Source organism: Podarcis pityusensis (assembly GCF_964106645.2).
Source record: "Podarcis pityusensis genome assembly, chromosome: 13".
Taxonomy (NCBI): domain Eukaryota; kingdom Metazoa; phylum Chordata; class Lepidosauria; order Squamata; family Lacertidae; genus Podarcis; species Podarcis pityusensis.
Window position 1 is genome coordinate 18,866,779 of NC_138038.1, and position 19,277 is coordinate 18,886,055.

Here is a 19,277-nt window from a genome sequence, read left to right on the forward strand (position 1 = left end):
TCCAAGGAGCTCAAAGTGGAGCACATTGTTCTCTTCAGATGCTGTTGAACCACAGCTCCCATCAGGCCTAGGAAGCCTAGCCAACGGCCAGGGATGGTGGGAATTGTAGTTCTGCAACATCTGGAGGGCCAAAGGGTACCCCACATCTGGCGCTGTGGTCTAAGCCACTGAGCCTCTTGGGCTTGCCAATCAGAAGATCGGCAGTTCGAATCCCCTTGACGGGGTGAGCTCCCGTTTCTCTGTCCCAGCTCTTGCCAGCCTAGCAGTTTGAAAGCATGTCAGTGAAGTAGATAAATAGGTACCACTGCGGAGGGAAGGTAAACGGCATTTCCGTGCGCTCTGGTTTCCGTCACGGTGTCCCGTTGCACCAGAAGCGGTTTAATCATGCTGGCCACATGACCCGGAAAGCTGTCTGTGGACAAACGAGATGAGTGCCACAACACCATTTGACTGGACTTAACCATCCAGGGGTCCTTTACCTTTACCTTTACCTTACATATATTAGTCTTAGAGGTTTCACAACACACTCTCTGTGTGTGTGACGGGCTAACACATCGCTCCCCAGAACGGGTTAATTTTAGAATGCAAACAAATTTCCAGGAAGCTCGTCTGCCCCATCCCATAATCCAAACCCAGCAAAGAGATAGAGAGACAGACAGAAAGACAGATATAGCGATCTTCAGAGCTGAGTATCGTGCTCACTTTTCACTTCCAATGCAAAACATGCCTGCAGGCTATCTGTGAGTGCCCATTTTTCCGGGGTATGGCTAAATCCCAACTAGTCCCGGCCTGCTCCTGACCAGTTAGCCTATTTGGCGCTTTCCCAACCCGGCATGCCGAAGCTCAGAAATTTGGGCTGCTTTGAGATGTTGAGCAGGATGCAAGCTTACCTGCAGCTAAGCCCTGCTGAATTCACCTGGCATTCCAGACTCCGGTCGTTTGTGTTCCTGGGAGCCTTTGCCACAAGATGGGCGATAGCTCTGTCGGTAGAGCAGGAGGCTCTCAATCTCAGGGCGTGGGTTTGAGCCCCATGTTAGGCAAAAGATTCCTGCATTGCAGAGGGTTGGACTAGATGACCCTTGAGGTCCCTTCCAACAGTTCTGCGATTCTACAAAAGGGTGGTGGCTGTACACTCACATTGCTTTGTGAGCTGGCCAGCTTGTATAGTCTTATCTTGGTTTTTAAACAGCTTAGTTCTCAAACATTTTGGCTCCTGAATGCCGCAAACCCAGAAGTGACTGTTCCGGTTTGCGAACTATTGTTTGGAAGTTGAACGTCTGACAGGGCTTCCGATTGGCTGCAGGAGCTTCCTGCAGCCAATCGCAAGCCGTGCTTTGGTCTCCAAACGTTTTGGAAGTCGGATGGACTTCCGGAACAGATTCCATTCGACTTCCAAGGTACGACTGTAGTGCGTTTCTTAAATCTTAGCTTTCGCTGGAGGCCTTTTAAGCAAAATGCCTGCAGTTGCACCCAGTGCCGGGCAGGGGGGTGAGACTAGATGATCACCAGGGTTCCCTCGAAGTCTGTAATCCTGTTATTCTATGCCCACTGTCTTTCTGTCCTCCTCCCAGCTCCTCATACCAGCTGCGTGGCGAGATGGGCCAATCCTTCCCTACTTCTCAAGCCTTGGGATCGGATGCCCCGCCGGCATATCAGCGCCCGCTGTCTGCCCCATGCCTCCCGTACCCCGCCCAGGGCTTCAAGCAGGAGTTCCACGACCCCATGTATGACCAGGCGAACCCGCTGGGGGCCGGTGGCAGCTCCCGGTACGCAGCAGGAGTGGTAATCAAACAGGAGCAGATGGACTATGCTTTTGACGCAGGTAGGTGGTGAGAGAGCCGGGCTGAATTGTTGGGTGGGGTGTGTGTGTGTGTGTGATGAGATGAGATACTCTAGTACATGGGTAGGCAAACTAGGGCTTGGGGGCCGGATCCGGCCCAATCGTCTTCTAAATCCGGCCCGCAGACAGTCTGGGAATCAGCCTGTTTTTACATGAGTAGAATGTGTCCTTTTATTTAAAATGCATCTCTAGGTTATTTGTGGGGCCTGCCTGGTGTTTTTACATGAGTAGAATATGTCCTTTTATTTAAAATGCATCTCTGGGTTATTTGTGGGGCATAGGAATTCATCCCCCCCCCAAAAAATATACAGTGGTACCTTGGGTTACATGCGCTTCAGGTTACAGACTCCGCTAACCCAGAAATAGTGCTTCAGGTTAAGAACTTTGCTTCAGGATAAGAACAGAAATCGTGCTCTGGCGGCAGCGGGAGGCCCCATTAGCTAAAGTGGTGCTTCAGGTTAAGAACAGTTTCAGGTTAAGAACGGACCTCTGGAACGAATTAAGTACTTAGTCCGAGGTACCACTGTAGTCTGCCCCCCCACAAGGTCTGAGGGACAATGGACCGACCCCTGCTGAAAAAGTTTGCTGACCCCTTCTCTAGTATTTTTATTCAGCACAGTGTATCAAAGCCCATTAGCCCTCCAGAGTCATCTTGGTGGGGCCCCTCGTCTGAAGGGTGGGGGGTGGGATTGGGGTGTCATGCACAGAGCACCCAAAACCTAGAAGTGGTCCTTAAAAAAAATATTATTTATGCTTTTCAGGTTTATACATTTCACTAATTTACAATCATTTTAACATTCAAAACTTGACTTCCTTCCCCCCTCTTTCTGCAGTTCCGTAATGTACCTTAATGTACAGTCACACAGCCCGTTTTGTGTGTGTTTTTAAAAGCTGTTTTTTCTTAAGCTATTGATTATGTTATGGAAATGTACAAGCTTTTCGGGTTCATAGAATTCTTCATCAGCCAACTATCACTTCGATGAATCTTGAAAGCTTGCAGCCTCCCATCCCACACTCAACTGCTTCCCCAAACTCAGTGGTCTTAACCATCTCAGTATTCTTCTTTTGGGGCAACAATGACAAAATAAGTCTATAAGCTATCCAAATTTCTTTCTTTCTTTCTTTCTTTCTTTCTTTCTTTCTTTCTTTCTTTCTTTCTAGAAAGCCACAGGTCACTTTCAAGCAGGCTGCACCTCTCCCCCCCTCCTTTCTTTAACTGAGAGGCAATCTTTTCTTTCTTTACTCATTTCCTTTTACATCTCAGCCTGGAATGTTTCTGTGCTCAGTTTCATAGCTTGCAAGCTAATGAGCCTGTGAGATGTGATCAAAAAGTGGCGGCTGTTCTTTAGGCAAGCCTACCCTCCTCTCGCGCATCTCACTGTGGAGGGATAGCTTACACACTGCAAGAACTCTGAATAAGTTCTTCCAGGGCCATCTCCAGCTACAAACCTCCTACAAACCTATCCCCTGCCCTGGATAAACGAAACCCTCTCCAGTGAGATTGGTCCTCTCATTCAGTTTTTTCAATAACCTTCTAAAACCATGGTGGAGATCAAACTGGGCTTTGACATTTATGTATCTATGCAACAGTTCACTTAATCGTACTTTACTTTTTCTTTTCTTTTATATGATTTTTGTTACGTTTTCTGTTTTGCAATTTTAAATACAGTGGTAACTCGGGTTACATACGCTTCAGGTTACAGACTCTTCAGGTTACAGACTCCGCTAACCCAGAAATAGTACCTCGGTGTCAGAGGCACAATGCTGTCCAGCTGGCCATAGATAAGACTCCGGGCTCTCAGCCAGTTCCAAACAATTTGATTTATTTGACAAAGTTCAAACGTACATCTCCAGCATTTCAATTAGCGTCCTTCCCCTTGTGCGCAGTTGCTGCCTCTAATCTTTCTTCTTCCTTTTCCGCATCCAGCATGCAAGTCTGCGAAAACTCCTCCCCTTACTTCCTCTGTGTACCGAATGGCTTGTGCCAGGCTCATCCTCCTCCCCCTCTACGTCAGACCCACTTTCAGACGACAAGCTGCTGATAATCTCTTTAGGCTCTCTATAACTCCTGGTTTCTGTCCTTTCACCTTTTCCCGTTTGCCTCTCCCTGACACTTGGGTTAAGAACTTTGCTTCAGGGCGAGAACAGAAATTGTGTGGCGGCAGTGGAAGGCCCCATTAGTTAAAGTGGTACCTCAGGTTAAGAACAGTTTCAGGTTAAGAACGGACCTCCAGAACGAATTAAGTTCTTAACCCGAGGTACCACTGTACTTGTTTAAACATCCAGTACACTTCCGAGCACAATTCAAAGTGTTGGTGCTGACCTTTAAGGTCCTAAATGGCCTCAGCCCAAGATACCTGAAGGAGCGTCTCCACCCCCATCATTCTGCCTGGACACTGAGGTCCAGCGCTGAGGGCCTTCTGGCGGTTCCCTCATTGCGAGAAGTGAGGTTACAGGGAACCAGACAGAGGGCCTTCTCGGTGGTGGCGCCTGCCCTATGGAACGCCCTCCCAGCAGATGTCAAGCCAATAAGCAACTCTTTTATTTTTAAAAGAAGGCGGCCCTGTTTAGGGAAGTTTTTAATGTTTGATGCTGTATTGTTTTTAATATTCGGCTGGAAGCTGCCCAGAGTGGTTGGGGAAACCCAGCCAGATTGGCGGGGTATAAATAATAAATTATTATTATTATTATTGTTATTATTATTATTTACAATATCAATGACTTCCCTTCTTCTCTTTCCATGGTTCATTTTGCATACCATATATCCCTCCATATTTCACATAAACTAAACCATTCAGTATTCTGTTATCACATCCACCAAAACTTATTTACACTGTTGAATTTATCTTACTGCTACCAGCGTTTTTAAATGAACATAATTCTCACCCATATATTCAGTAAACAATTTCCAGTCTTCTTTAAACATATGTTCTTCTTGTTCTCTTATTCTATATGTTAAATCTGCAAGTTGCACATATTCCATCAGTTTTTAAGTTGCCATTCTTCTTTAGTTGGGACCTCACTCATTTTCCATTTTTGGGCTAACAAAACACGGGCCGCAGTTGTAGCATACATAAATAGTCTTTTTTGACACCTGGGAATTTCCCTCTGAATTTTCCCCAACAAAAAGGGACTCTGGGTTGTGTGGTTTGGTTTTTTTTTTTTGAAAGATATTTTAAAACATTTTTTTCAATTCATTGTATATACAATTCATTGTATCTCATTTCCCAATACTCTTTTACCCTTTTACAAGTCCACCACATATGATGAAATGTACCCTCAACCCTGTTACATCTCCAGCACTTATCTGATTCGGACTTATACATTTTAGCAAGTCTACTCGGAGTTAGATCTGTAAATCATTTTCAGGTAGTTTATGTATCTATTCAATTGCCCCACTTAATAATACAGTGGTACTTTGGTTCTCAAACGCCTTGGTACGCAAAACAACTTGGAACCCAAACACTGCAAACCCGGAAGTAAGTGTTTTGGTTTGCGAACCTTTTTCGGAAGCTGAATGTGCTCCGTTTTGAGTGTTACGCTTCCAATTTGAGTGTTGCGCTGAGGTCTATCTGTTTTTGCTATTTATTTTGTGTTTTTATTTCTGTGGCTTTTTTGTTTTGTTTTTGTAACTGCGTGGAACCCAGTTCAGCTACTGATTGATTGATTGATTGATTGTGTGACTGCAGTACATTGTTTATTGCTTTCATTTTATGGATCCATGGTCTCATTAGATCAGGAGTAGGCAAACTAAGGCCCGTGGACCGGATGCAGCCCAATCGCCTTCTCACTCCAGCCTGCGGACGGTCCGGGAATCAGCGCGTTTTTACATGAGTAGAATGTAGAACGTGTCCTTTTTTAAAAAAATGCATCTCTGGGTTATTTGTGGGGCCTGCCTGGTGTTTTTACATGGGTAGAATGTGTCCTTTTATTTAAAATGCATCTCTGGGGTATTTGTGGGGCATAGAAATTCATTCATATATTTTTTTCAAAATATAGTCCGGCCCACCACATGGTCTGAGAGGTGGTGGACCGGCCCATGGCTGAAAAAGTTTGCTGACCCCTGTGTTCGATAGTAAAATTCATGTTAAATTGCTGTTTTAGGGGTTGTTTTTCAAAATCTGGAACGGATTAATCCGTTTTGCATTGCTTTCTATGGGAAAGTGCACCTTGGTTTTGGAAACGCTTTGGTTTTGGAACGGATTTCCGGAACGGATTAAGTTTGGGAACCAAGGTACCGCTGTACCATTTCTGTGTACAAAAAGAAACTGGCAACCGTTTCATCTGGCTGGAGACTTTTATCTGGCCTGTGAGGTTGTTGGGATTTCCTTTCCATCCACCCCCTTGCTTAAATTGCACCTTCGCTTTTCAGCTTATCAAACCCCGAGGGCACGCAGTTATTCCGCACTGGGGTGGCGTGACATTTTGTGACCTTCAAATACAAGCAGGGAGGGAGAGAAGAGGCACTGCTGTGCTTCTTCTGAAGGCCTGGCATTGCGTTGCATTGCATAACCTCGAGCCGCCTCCCCTGCCTGCCTCTGCTTCCTGGCAGGGAGCCCTCCTGTTGCTGAATGGAGCAGAAAGGAATTTCATTCACAAAATGGAGGCACAGGAACTGGGCTCTGGGCTGGCGGGGTGTCGGATTACAGCAAGGCTGCTCTCCTTATGGGCAGCTGACATCAGCGCACAGGCTGGTAACCGGAGCCAAATCTTGCTTGGCTCAAAGCCCAGAGGGAAGAAAGTCTGGGCATGCAACTTCTGACTCCCCGAGGCGTCAAAATGCCTGGGTAGAACAGGGGCTTCTTTGGCTGCCAGAGAAGCCGGAAGAAAAACCAGCCCCCTCTTTCCGTCAGCCCTTAATTTTCTCCACGGGCAGCCTTTAAAGGCTTTTCCTGGGCTGCCCCTTCCTCTCCACTGAACCTTGCAAAACCGCAGGCTGCTTTGGGGAAAGAAGCCCGTCTTACCAATGTTATAAGAAAAAAATGGTCCTTTTCCCTTAGAGCCCGTATAGAGTCCTTATGTAGGTTCTCTATTGGTAGGAGAAAATAACAGAGGCCAACCAGAGAATGTTGAGAAGCAAAGCAGCTAGTAAGCCTGTTCTTTATTAAACTGTTGCAACAGGGTACTCAACCCCCCCCCCCCATAAGACCTTGTTGTTGTTGTTCAGTTGTGTCCAACTCTTTGTGACCCCATGGACCAGAGCACGCCAGGCACTTCTGTCTTCCACTGCCTCCCGCAATTTGGTCAAACTCATGCTGGTAACTTCGAGAACACTGTCCAACCATCTCGTCCTCTGGCGTCCCCTTCTCCTTGTGCCCTCCATCTTTCCCAGCATCAGGGTCCTTTCCAGGGAGTCTTCTCTTCTCATGAGGCGGCCAAAGTATTGGAGCCTCAGCTTCAGGATCTGTCCTTCCACTGAGCACTCAGGGCTGATTTCCTTCAGAATGGATAGGTTTGATCTTCTTGCAGTCCATGGGACTCTCAAGAGTCTCCTCCAACACCATAATTCAAAAGCGTCAATTCTTCGGCGATCAGCCTTCTTTATGGTCCAGCTCTCATTTCCATACATCACTACTGGGAAAACCATAGCTTTAACTATACGGACCTTTGTTGGCACCATAAGACCTTAGAATTTCTATAACACCAACTTTTAAACATGTAACCCATGCATTTGAAACACACTGTTGTTCAGAGCCGGGTTTCATTGTTGGGTTTTAATGCAAGGGGGGGGGGGGTAGGCTTGTGGGGCAAAAAGAGCTTTAGTTGAGCTCAAAACATTAAAGCGATTTAGTGTAATAATCCAAAGAATCAAACCTCTCCACCTGCCATACTGTAAAATCAATCGTAAATATTATTACAGTGTGTTAATGAAGTGTTAGTAAAGGTAAAGGTAAAGGTAAAGGGACCCCTGACCATTAGATCCAGTCGCGAACGACTCTGGGGTTGCAGCGATCATCTCGCTTTACTGGCCGAGGAAGCCGGCGTACAGCTTCTGGGTCATGTGGCCAGCATGACTAAGCCACTTCTGGCGAATCATAGCAGCGCATGGAAATACCGTTTACCTTCCCGCCGGAGTGGTACCTATTTATCTACTTGTACTTGACGTGCTTTTGAACTGCTAGGTTGGCAGGAGCAGGGACCGAACAACGGGAGCTCACCCCGTCGCGGGGATTTGAACCGCCGACCTTCTGATTGGCAAACCCTAGGCACTGTGGTTTAACCCACAGCGCCACCCTTTAGTAGAGTCTGTCTAATATGGTGGTGGGCTGCCTGGCTGGCTGATTTTCTCCAGAGAGAGTATTCCACAAATATGAAGCCACCACTTTTAGGATTTGCACCTCTGGAGGGTGGAAGCCAAATCCTGCCTACTCAACCCAGCAATTTGTGTCTGTATGTCTGTCTGTCATCATCATCATCATCATCATCATCATCATCATTATTAATTTGGTTTTTCAAATTAAAATTTTACAGAGATATATCAAACTTAAATCATAAAAACAAGATCCCGAGGAATCTCTTGGACTTCCATCCTCCCCTTTGTGGGTCCCATTATTAATCATTTCCTCCTGCATCTTTTACAATGATCCAAATCTTTTACATCTCTATTTGTGGCCAGAATTCAGCCTTAAACTACAAGTGATATTCCAATCCTACTAACGGTTTTAACTGTTTACAGTGGTCTTTAAGATAAGTTTTTTTAAAAATTCCCCATTCCTTATTAAAATTTTGGTCTTCCTGCTTTCTGATTCTTCCAGTCATTTTAGCCATTTCGGCATAATCCGTCAACTCGATCTGCCATTCTTCTCTGATCGGGACTCTATCTTCCTTCCATCTCTGGGCCAATAACATCCATGCAGTCGTGGTCGCATACATAAATAGTCTTTTCTGCTCCCTTGGGATTTCAGCACTTAGAATTCCTAAAAGGAAGGCTTCAGGTTTTTTAGCAAAGGTTATTTTAAACATTTTTTTTTCAACTCGTTATATATCATTTCCCAAAATCCTTTTACTACCTTACAATTCCACCACATATGATAGAAGGTGCCTTCTTTTTCCTTACGTTTCCAGCATACATTTGAGCATGTTTTATACATTTTTGCTAACATGCTGTGAACTTTAAATTCCGTAACTTCTCCCAAGCTGTAAGTTGTATATGGTACCCAAAGTCTCTTGCCCAATGTATCATTACTGATTTGACCTGTTTGTCTTTTGTATCTTTGTGTCTGTCTCATAGATGTCCCGAGCTGCCATTCGATGTATATGAATGTGGAACCCTTCCCAGGACATTCCAGTGCCGACGGCACACTCGGTGAGGCATTTTCCTTGAAGGCCTTTTCTTGTCTGCAAGCCAATATCTCCTATTAGCTGGGCTGTTAGACATTTCTCAGTCTACACACGTGACCAGGCTGACTAGTAAAAGGCAGGATTATACACTCAGGAAAGGATCTGTCCTTTGTTTTCTGTACAGTAGTACCTCGGGTTACAGACGCTTCAGGTTACAGACTCCGCTAACCCAGAAATAGTACCTCAGGTTAAGAACTTTGCTTCAGGATGAGAACAGAAATTGTGCAGTGGCAGTGGGAGGTCCCATTAGCAAAATTGGTGCTTCAGATTAAGAACAGTTTCAGGTTAAGAACAAACCTCCAGAACAAATTAAGTTCTTAACCTGAGGTACCTCTATATTTTGAGTTCAGCTGCAGTACATATGGGCCAGTAAGAAAAGCAAGTACTTTCTGAGCATTACAGAGTTTCCATGTCACACAACCCTGGTTGGGCGACACCAAGGGAATGCATGTGGCGTTCGAAGCTTTTATAGGGGTGAGTGGTTGTCATGTGATCACTCCCAGCCAACCTGGAGTGTTGTGAGGAGCACTGGGACACGTGACCAGTCCCAGCCAATCCGGAGCACTGGAAAGAAGGTTCTGGCAGCTAACCCTGGTTGATGATTCAGTCAATTATCCCCCAAACGGGAACGTTCAAGACTCCTACTGCAAGCCAGATCTTTTTCCACGCAGTTATTCACCAAGCAAAACTAAATTATGTTCATTTAGCCAAGCTATCTTTTCGAATCCATGTGAAAAGTGTTTAGTACCCCTCGTTTTTGGAATGTGAAAGTTGAAAAAAATCAGCACGCCCTGTTGATGTGTTCTTTTTTCCACAGGGTACAGTTATGAGAAACAGGCGCGGCCATTCGCTGATGACGTCTGCGTCGTCCCTGAGAAGTTTGAAGGTCAGATACGCAATTGCCCTGGGTTATATGAGCTGCACCACTGGGCATCCGCCATCTTTTCAAAGGCTGCCTGATTGAGCTAAGGAAACGTTTTGCATGAATTCAGTATTCTCTAAAACAAAAAAATGAAAGAAATCTGAACCAGAATGTCCAGCTATGAGCCACAGATCATAATCCCTCCATATGAAGAAAAGCCCAAGTCTTTACAGCCTTGGAGATTTGTGGCATTTAAATGTAGGGCCTTTTGTCTTGTGCATGGTTCTGGTAAGGAAGCAAATCAAACCTTCTCATCAGAACCGGAGCAATGATCTACATCGTCTTGCCCAAAGCTGAAATCTGCCTTCCTCTCTGAAACTTCAGGTGGAACTAGAACTGGAAAAATTAAATTTGAAATCCAGATTATAATAGAGGGGTGTGTGTGTGTGTGTGTGTGTGTGTGTGTGTGTGTTGGAGCAGGGGTCTAGGCCATTGCGTCTTACCTCATTGATGAGAAAAAAGGGGGTGGGCATCTGGGGAAAAGGACTTTGGCAATCCCAACCGCCAAGGTGCCCAATGTGTTTTGAAAATACAGTGGTACCTCCGGTTGCAAACGAGATCCATTCCGGAGATCTGGCTGCATTCCGAGGAATTCGCAACCGGAGGACCGCTTCTGCGCATGCGCACAGCACGTAGAACGCTTCTGCGCTTGCGCGTGCGGCAAAATCAGAAAAATACTTCAGGGTTTGCTGCGTTCGCATCCTGAAGTTTCCATATCCAGAGGGATAAGTAAGCGGAGGTACGACTACATAATTTTGGCTTTAGGAACCACCCCCAGAATGTAACTCTGGCATAAGTTGAGAGTTGCCTATAGACTTTGTGCTGGAGTTATTTTATATAAGGTAAAATTCTTACTCTCTTCCAGGGCTTAATTTGAAGCAAGTCTTAGCTCGGGAATCTGCCTTATTGCCAGACTCTTATCTGCCCTGCAATATAGGAAGTAACGTGGAAAACCTGCAACAAAATGTTGCAGTGTATCTCCATCTTCTAATGGGAGCTCTCCTATTCCGGGTACCAGCTAACCACACTGGTTTCCAAGAAGGTCCCTCTGTTCTCTCTTCCACCCAGCCACGATTTTATAGTTTTCTTTTCCAATGGATGTTCAGGGCTCCATGCTACTGAGTCCCCCTGGGGCTGTTTTGGAGGTCTTTTGCAAATATTTATATACCTCTGCAAAACCTGGGGTTCCACCAAGCATACTGACACCTGCCTCTTTGTTTGCTACTCGTCTTATTTTGGCTACTTAGCTTTTGGCATTCAGCGCCTGAGTTTGATAATAGAGGGAGCGATGAACTTTGGGCCAACGTTCGAAATTCGCCAGGCGCCTTTTGCACTTGGCTACCAGCCACTTTGGATGCAGGTGGCGCTGTGGGTTAAACCACAGAGCCTAGGACTTGCCGATCAGAAGGTCAGTGGTTTGAATCCCCACAACGGGGTGAGCTCCCGTTGCTCGGTCCCTGCTCCTGCCAACCTAGCAGTTTGAAAGCACGTCAAAGTGCAAGTAGATAAATAGGTATCGCTCCGGTGGGAGGGTAAACGGCGTTTCCGTGCGCTGCTCTGGTTCGCCAGAAGCGGCTTAGTCATGCTGGCCACATGACCCGGAAGCTGTACGCCGGCTCCTCGGCCAATAAAGCAAGATGAGCGCTTATATACTGTCTGTTTACCAGCACAGCTTTTCCTGACTTCATTCCAATCTTCCAATCCGGGCTCTTGTCCAAATTTGTTATTTGAAGTTTAACGACGCATCAACTCCCAAGTTGTTAAATCATTCCAATCCAGGCTGTTGTCCAAGCCTTTCTTTTGAGATTTAATGACGCAGTACCTTCCACATTGTTAAGTTGTTACTATAGACTGTTGAGCATACTGTTTGCAATATTGCAGTGTCAAGGAACTGTATCCCACAGATATAAGTCATTTGGTGATCGATCAGCCTTCCTGGAGACCACACAACCCCCCCTCCGGGCCCTAGAAGGGCCCCCGCCCCCAGCTGTAACTGAGTTGCAACTCACACAAGCCCCAGCAGGCATGGCCAATGGGAGTTGCAGTTCGGCAGCGCCTGGTGAACTAAAAGTGCCCCACACCTAATGCCCAGAGCATGCCTCTCCCCTACCACCGAGAGGAAAATGAAAAATTGGAGTTCTAAGCAGAGGTTGATGCCGACACCTCCTTTCTTATTGGTTAAAATAGAGTTAACATTCAGGGTGCTTCTTGTTTTCATTTATTCATTTATTTATTTTTATTGAAAGTTTTATTTACAACATAACATAACCCCCCCCAATCCACCCTCATTAAACGTGAACATAACATACAATAAGCACAACATACAACAATACAAACAACCAAATAAAAGACTTCCTTTATCCTGCATCTGGCTTCCTTATTTACTTCTTATAAGCTGTTTCCTTTATGGATAATTATTAAGATTTTTCTAATTGTAACTTAAATATCCACAAAGTCTCCTGCAGACATTAATCGAAACAAGTCCAGGTATGTATTTTAGGGCACTGTTTTGTGAAGTATTCTCTGCATTTCCCCATGCTTTTTGAAACTCTTGTCTAGTGTCTAATTGCCTCTGTTAATTCAATATACTCGTAACACTTTGTCTTGCCATTCCTTTTTTGTTGGCACAGTTTCTTGTTTTCATTATGTTGGCTGTGCTTGGCAGGGGACATCAAGCAAGAAGGGGGTGGGTACCGTGAGGGCCCCCCTTATCAACGGCGGGGGTCTCTACAGCTTTGGCAGTTCCTGGTAGCTTTGCTGGATGACCCAAGCAACTCCCATTTCATTGCCTGGACAGGCCGAGGGATGGAATTCAAACTCATTGAACCAGAGGAGGTGGGTCTTGTTTAAGGTTGAATTAATTTTTATACTTCCCACCAAGTTTTGATTCCGGTGCAATTTACAGTGTATTGATATCTCCTCCCTTTCTCCTTCTCCAAATAAACTTCGATAAATGGGCCAGTGGCCACTGCTGGACAGGGAAGAGCACTCTTCGTGCACTCAGAGGCTACCTTCTCATCAGCCCAGCTAGCTAGTTTGTACCCCCTAAATAAAACCCGGCTTCGATGTTCGAACGTGGTGGTTTTTTTTTGGTTTTTTTTGAGGTTCCTTGGCATGGTGTGTTTCGCATTATTGTTATTTATTGAATTTATATACTGCTCTACAATGGTACCTCGGGTTACAGACGCTTCAGACTCCACTAACCCAGAAATAGTACCTCGGGTTAAGAACTTTGCTTTAGGATGAGAACAGAAATCGCGCGGTGGCAGCAGGAGGCCCCATTAGCTAAAGTGGTACCTCAGGTTAAGAACGGACCTCCAGAACAAATTAAGTTCTTAAGCCAAGGTACCACTGTATATCGGCAAGTCTCAGGGCGGTTCACAGGATAAAATCAGAATATAAAGCTAAAATGTAAATAATAATAATAATAATAATAATATAATAATAATAAATATATTAATTATACCCTGCCCATCTGGCTGTGTTTACCCAGCCACTCTGGGCGGCTTCCCACAGGATATTAAAACACCCTAAAACATCAAACATTACAAACTTCCCTAAACAGGGCTGCCTTCAGATGTCTTCTAAAAGTCAAAGAGTTGTTTATTTCCTTGACATCTGATAGGAGGGCGTTCTACAGGGTGGGTGCCACTACCAAGAAGGCCCTGTGCCTGGTTTCCTGTAACTTCACTTCTTGTGGTGAGGGAACTGCCAGAAGGCCCTCGGAGCTGGACCTCAGTGTCCAGGCAGAACGATGGGCGTGGAGACGCTCCTTCAGGTGTACTGAATAATCAAAATAAAAACAACAACAACCCAACCCTGCCCCCCGAAAAAACCCCAGATTTTTAAAGGGCATAGAATTAAACCCAGCATTGTTTTTCTCTCTGCGATGGGCACGGCTGCAGGTGGCGCGGCTTTGGGGCATCCAGAAGAATCGCCCAGCCATGAACTACGACAAGCTGAGCCGCTCTCTTCGCTACTATTACGAAAAGGGCATTATGCAAAAGGTTGGTTTTGCGTCTGGAGCGGAGAGCGGTTGTCTGGAGTTGAAGTTGGGTTGCGCTTGGGTGTAGTTTTGTCCCCACCCCCGACTTCTGCAAAGTCAAACTTGTGACTAAGGATAGAGAGGATGACAGCGAGAGTCACCTCAGAGACTGGTTGTGAGAAGGCCGGCAGGTTGGGGGCTGAATCAGGGCAGACTGAGGTTGCTGGGGCAGTGCCTCTCCCCCACCAAAAAATAAATTACCCTCCACTGCCTGTGCAGTTTGAGCTTAGGAGGGGTGTGGAGCATGTGAATTAATAGAAATTAAAAGGGCTATGAAAAAGGGAAAAGAGAAAAAGAAGCAGGGAGAAGAAAGGAATCGGAGAAAGGGAAAGGGAAAGAAACAAAAAAGAAAGGGGGAATGAGGCAATAAAGATGCTGCTCAGAATGTTGGGATCATATATATATATGGTCATATATATACCGTATTTTTCGCCCTATAGGACGCACTTTTTCCCCTCCAAAAATGAAGGGGAAATGTGTGTCCTATGGGGCGAATGCAGGCTTTTGCTGAAGCCTGGAGAGCAAGAGGGGTTGGTGCACACCGACCCCTCTTGCTCTCCTGGCTTCATTCAGGAAGCTCTCCGCACGCAGTGGGAGTCTGTTGCGAAGTCGTGTTGAGAAATGATTCCTCTTAATTTCGGGAATATTGGCTCCGGTGTGAGGGTCAGTACCGGGAACGGGGGGAGAGCAGAAGGCGGGGGAAGGGGGCGTCCCCGCCTCGCCAACAGCCTGCGGCCGCCTCGGCGGAACCAGCCCAGCCGCCCAGCGCTCTCCCTCAGCACCGGGAGCGCCTCTTCTTCCTCCTCCTCCTCCCCCACCCGCCTCCTCTTCCTCCCCCTTCTCCACGCGTGTCTGTGTGTTGGGGGAAGTGCGCGCACGTGAGCGCGTCTTCTCGGCCCCGAGACCGAGTGGACTGTGCCAGAGAGAGAGAGGAGACTGTAAATGTGCGTATCCGCGCTGCGGCCACTGCCGCTTGCTGCCTTTCACTCGGGCCCGGGCCGTGCGTGTGTTTGTGCGTGCACGTCCCCTGTGCCTCCCTCCGGCGCGCGTGCCTGCCCAGGTCCCCTTTCACAGCGCAGCCGCCTCAGCTGTCACCTCAGGCGCGAGTGCGCGACTAGCTCCGCCCGCTTCAACCAACATGGGGCGTGGGGGAAGAGGGGAATGGCTGAGGCGAAGAGCCGCGTAAGGTGCATGCGCGGCGCAGTATATTGTTCTGCCCTCTTCGCCTTGAAGGTGTACTTGCGTGTAGATCAGCTTCCTTTCCTCGCCTGCTTTTCCCCGGTCCAGCAGAAGACCCTGATGAGCGAGCGCTGCATTTGCTGCCGTCTGGGGCGGGGGGGAGCGCGCTCCCCCCGCGCGCTTGTTACCGTCTCCCTCAAATACAAACCCACGCACAGAGAGGCTGCCGCCGACCTCGCCCTGCCAACTAAAGGCATTTAAGCACAGCGGGGGTGCTGGCGCCGGCCATTCTTTCTCTCCATCCCTCACAAATGTCCCCACTCTGCAAGAGAAGAGACCGCACCAGGACTTCAGCCCTTTCTGAAGTTTTCAGGGAGCTTTGGTCTGTGGAGCTCCAAGAGTGCCTTTGAACATGTGCGGAGTGTGTTCTCTTTTCACACCAGCCATGAGCCTACCTCTGATGGGGGCTGGGAGAGAGAAAGGGAGTTCTAAGGAGGTCTGCTTTAAAAGAGGTGCCACGCAATCATATCCTTGTCTACTCAGAAGCAAGCCCCATTTAATTCAATGAGTCTTGCTCCTAGGTAAGCAAAAATAGGGTTGTGGCATTAAGCAGATGTCATTTACCCCATTAGAGGTCTTGCACACATAGCAAGCACTACTCATCAATGTCCCACCACCAGTCCCGACTCTTGAGCCTTCTTCCCCTGAGGGCCCAACTTGGGGGTTTCCCAACTGGTGCTCCCACCACTCCTCTGCATCCAGCCAGCCCATGATAGTATTATTTTCCATTTTTGCATCCTCTTTGTTGGTAAAATGTTTGTTTCAACAGCAGAAAGATGGGAATATTCCATCCTAAATCTCCATTCCTGCTTCATATTAATGCAGTTCCCAGAGTTTCCTTGTAGAGGATCTATGGCTATTTAAACCCCCAGCAGTCATAATTATGAGGCAATTAAGCCCAACGCCAAAGTCATTTCCCATTTCACACTGCCCCGCCTCAGGCCCAGGCCCCTAAGGTTGCCCTTCAACTCCCTTGCAACTCTCACCAGGCCACAGCCCTCACTGCCCCTCTTCACACCTTCCTTGAGTATTTTTGCATGGCTGGCCTAGAATGTGTCCTTGAACACTGATCATGCCTATTGCTAGTCTGGATAGAAAAGTAAAATTCACTGCAGTTTATCCCACACATAATTACAATTCCAACCCCCGGCTTGCGGAGAGCTACCTGTTCTGGGCTGGGGTCGGGGGAAGCTCGGGCTTCCCCCGCCCCAGCCCCTCACCTGGGGGGGAAAATTTTTTTTTCCTTCATCCCCCCCCAAAAAAAACTACGTGCGCCCTATGGGCCGGTGCGTCCTATAGGGCGAAAAATACGGTATATGATATATATTATAAATACACACACACACATTTTTATTAGTTTTTTTAACATATCATTTCCAACAATCATATAACATAACTTCTTATCTTCTACAATATTTTAGACTTCCGTCAACACCTCTGATGATTTTCTGTTCCTTATCACTTATTCTGCATTTCTTAATTTCTCTATTACTCTTAACTATCATTAACTAATAATTCTCCTCATAGTCTTTCTTGCAATATTTCAAATAGTCCTCCTTACAGAACTTCTTGCAGTTCTACTAGCATAATCTGCTCATTACACAGAATGTTGGGTTCCTTAGTTACTTGACATCTGGTGGGAGGGCGTTCCACAGGGCGGGCGCCACCACTGAGAAGGCTCTCTGCCTGGTTCCCTGCAACCTCACATCTCACAGGGAGGGAACTGCCAGAAGGCCCTCGGCGCTGGACCTCAGTGTCCAGGCTGAACAATGGGAGTGGAGACGCTCCTTCAGATATACTGGACCGAGGCCGTTTAGGGCTTTAAAGGTCAGCGCCAACACTTTGAAATGTGTTCGGAAATGTACTGGGAGCCAAGGTAGGTCTTTCAGGACTGGCGTTATAAGGTCCTGGCGGCCGCTCCCAATCAACATCCACATTCGGGATTAGTTGTAGTTTCCGAGTCACCTTCAAAGGGAGCCCCACGCAGAGCGCATTGCAGTGGTCCAAGCAGGAGATAACCAGAGCATGTACCACTCTGGCCAGATAGGGCCCAGGCAGGTAGGGTCTCAGCCTGTGTACCAGAAGCTGGTAGACAGCTGCCCTGGCATAAAGAATGCACCCAACCTCTGTTCTGGGGTCATCCATGTGGGGTTGTTAGCAAGAACCGTTCGCTGCAGTACTCTTTCTACTCCATTTTCCTCCCTGTCTTACAGGTGGCTGGTGAGCGTTATGTGTACAAGTTCGTGTGCGAACCAGAAGCCCTCTTCTCTCTGGCTTTCCCCGACAATCAGCGCCCGTCCCTGAAGGCCGAATTCGAGTGGCACGTCAGCGAGGAGGACACAGTGCCTCTGTCCCACCTGGACGAGGGCGTAGCCTATATGCAAGATCTCGGGGGGCAGCCACCGTATGGGAAAGGCTACACCTATTAACTGCCGGCCGAAGAGACGGGTCAGATAATGGCCGAGTTGTACATATATGAAGACGTTTGTCGGTAATCACCAATGTAGAGTATTGCCTCGGCTTTCCTGACGCCGAAACTGGACTGTACAGTGGGCTGCCTTTTCGAGGGGAGGGCAGTATGGTTGCCCAGTACCCAGATCTGGATTCAAATCCTGCCTTAGCCATGGGCTCGCTGGGTGAACTTTGGGCAAACTGCTTTCTTTCCAGCCTCCGTTCCTGAGGACGAGCTTCCTACCTTGCAGGGATGTTGTGAGGGCGGGGTCAAATAAAGATTGTAAAGTGCTTTGTACATTGTTTTTTGAAAATGCTATCTTGGTTGATTAACAGTAAGTGTACTTAGCTTGAACCTGGGAGCGGCAAGATCTGCCTGATGAAATGAGAAGCAACCAAGATAGGGGCTTTGAATATGCAGACTCCAAATTCAAAGCAGCTTCTCTGTGACTGAACGGGTATCTGTGCATGGTTCGCAGACTCTTTGAAGTCGTGGCGACTGGGAGAAAAATTATGTGGCCTGATTTTCTCCCTATCCTCCCTTGCAAATAAACATTGGGCACGTAAACACTGCAATTTTATTAATATTTAAGGGTCTTACCTTATTCCAGAAGGGGTCCTTGCTCTCACAGTTTCATGCCACAATAACTACATTACTCAGGAGTAAGCCCTACTGAATTCCATGGGGATTGCTCCCAAATCAGTAAACACATGATTGCAGCTTGAAGTGGCTAGTTTTGATGGTTACACAGAGGACTGTTAAGAAGGGATGCCATACATTTCTGGACCTGTGGGGAAAATATTATTCATCTCCCCCAGTTTATTCATGTCGACATCTTTTTATTTGCAGAATATGGATGAAAGTGGAGGGATATTAAGTGAGCTTAGGATCTGGGAGGCCACAGCTGAAATCAGCCATGGAACTCAACTGTGCGTCCTTGGGCCACTTACGGTCTCCCAGTCTAAGCCTACCACACAGGGCTGTTGTGAGGAAAATATGAGGGGAAGGAGATCCAGTAATGCTGCCTTCAGCTCCTTGGAGGAATGGATAAAAACATAATACAGTTTATATTAATAAACATCATAATAAATAAATATTATAATGAATAATAAAAGCCTTTCTCCAGCATGTCTGCCCCCAATTTTAAACGTGGGGAGAGGGGGCAGTTTTCAAATAATGAAAAAAGCCTGACCTAAAGCCACAGGAAAAAAAAGAATCTGGGATACATCCAGGCCTACAAACACTGGACTTATAAATAGGTTCTTGGCAAATTTGGTGTGTGGGTGTCTGCTGGGCTGGGTGTGCAAGCAGGGCGCAATCACGTCTGCTTAAAAACCTCCAAGGAAGGAGAATCCACACTCCCATATTACATACAGGGACGCGGGTGGCGCTGTGGGTTAAACCACAGAGCCTAGGACTTGCTGATCAGCAGGTCGGC

At 46.9% G+C, this 19,277-nt stretch overlaps 1 protein-coding gene across 4 annotated transcripts in view; it reads left to right on the forward strand.

The window, feature by feature from the left end:
• The window catches only part of ETV4 (ETS variant transcription factor 4), a 40,688-nt gene extending 22,552 nt beyond the window's left edge, over positions 1-18,136 (forward strand). For all 4 annotated transcript variants that reach the window (XM_080979423.1, XM_080979422.1, XM_080979424.1 and 1 more), the window contains 6 exons: positions 1,572-1,822; positions 9,072-9,146; positions 9,999-10,067; positions 12,769-12,938; positions 14,009-14,110; positions 17,601-18,136. In XM_080979423.1, coding sequence (XP_080835549.1) covers positions 1,572-1,822; positions 9,072-9,146; positions 9,999-10,067; positions 12,769-12,938; positions 14,009-14,110; positions 17,601-17,816 — 883 coding nt within the window. In that variant the 3' untranslated portion in view covers positions 17,817-18,136. The remainder of the gene's footprint in view (positions 1-1,571; positions 1,823-9,071; positions 9,147-9,998; positions 10,068-12,768; positions 12,939-14,008; positions 14,111-17,600) is intronic.
• The last annotated feature ends 1,141 nt before the right edge of the window (positions 18,137-19,277 follow it).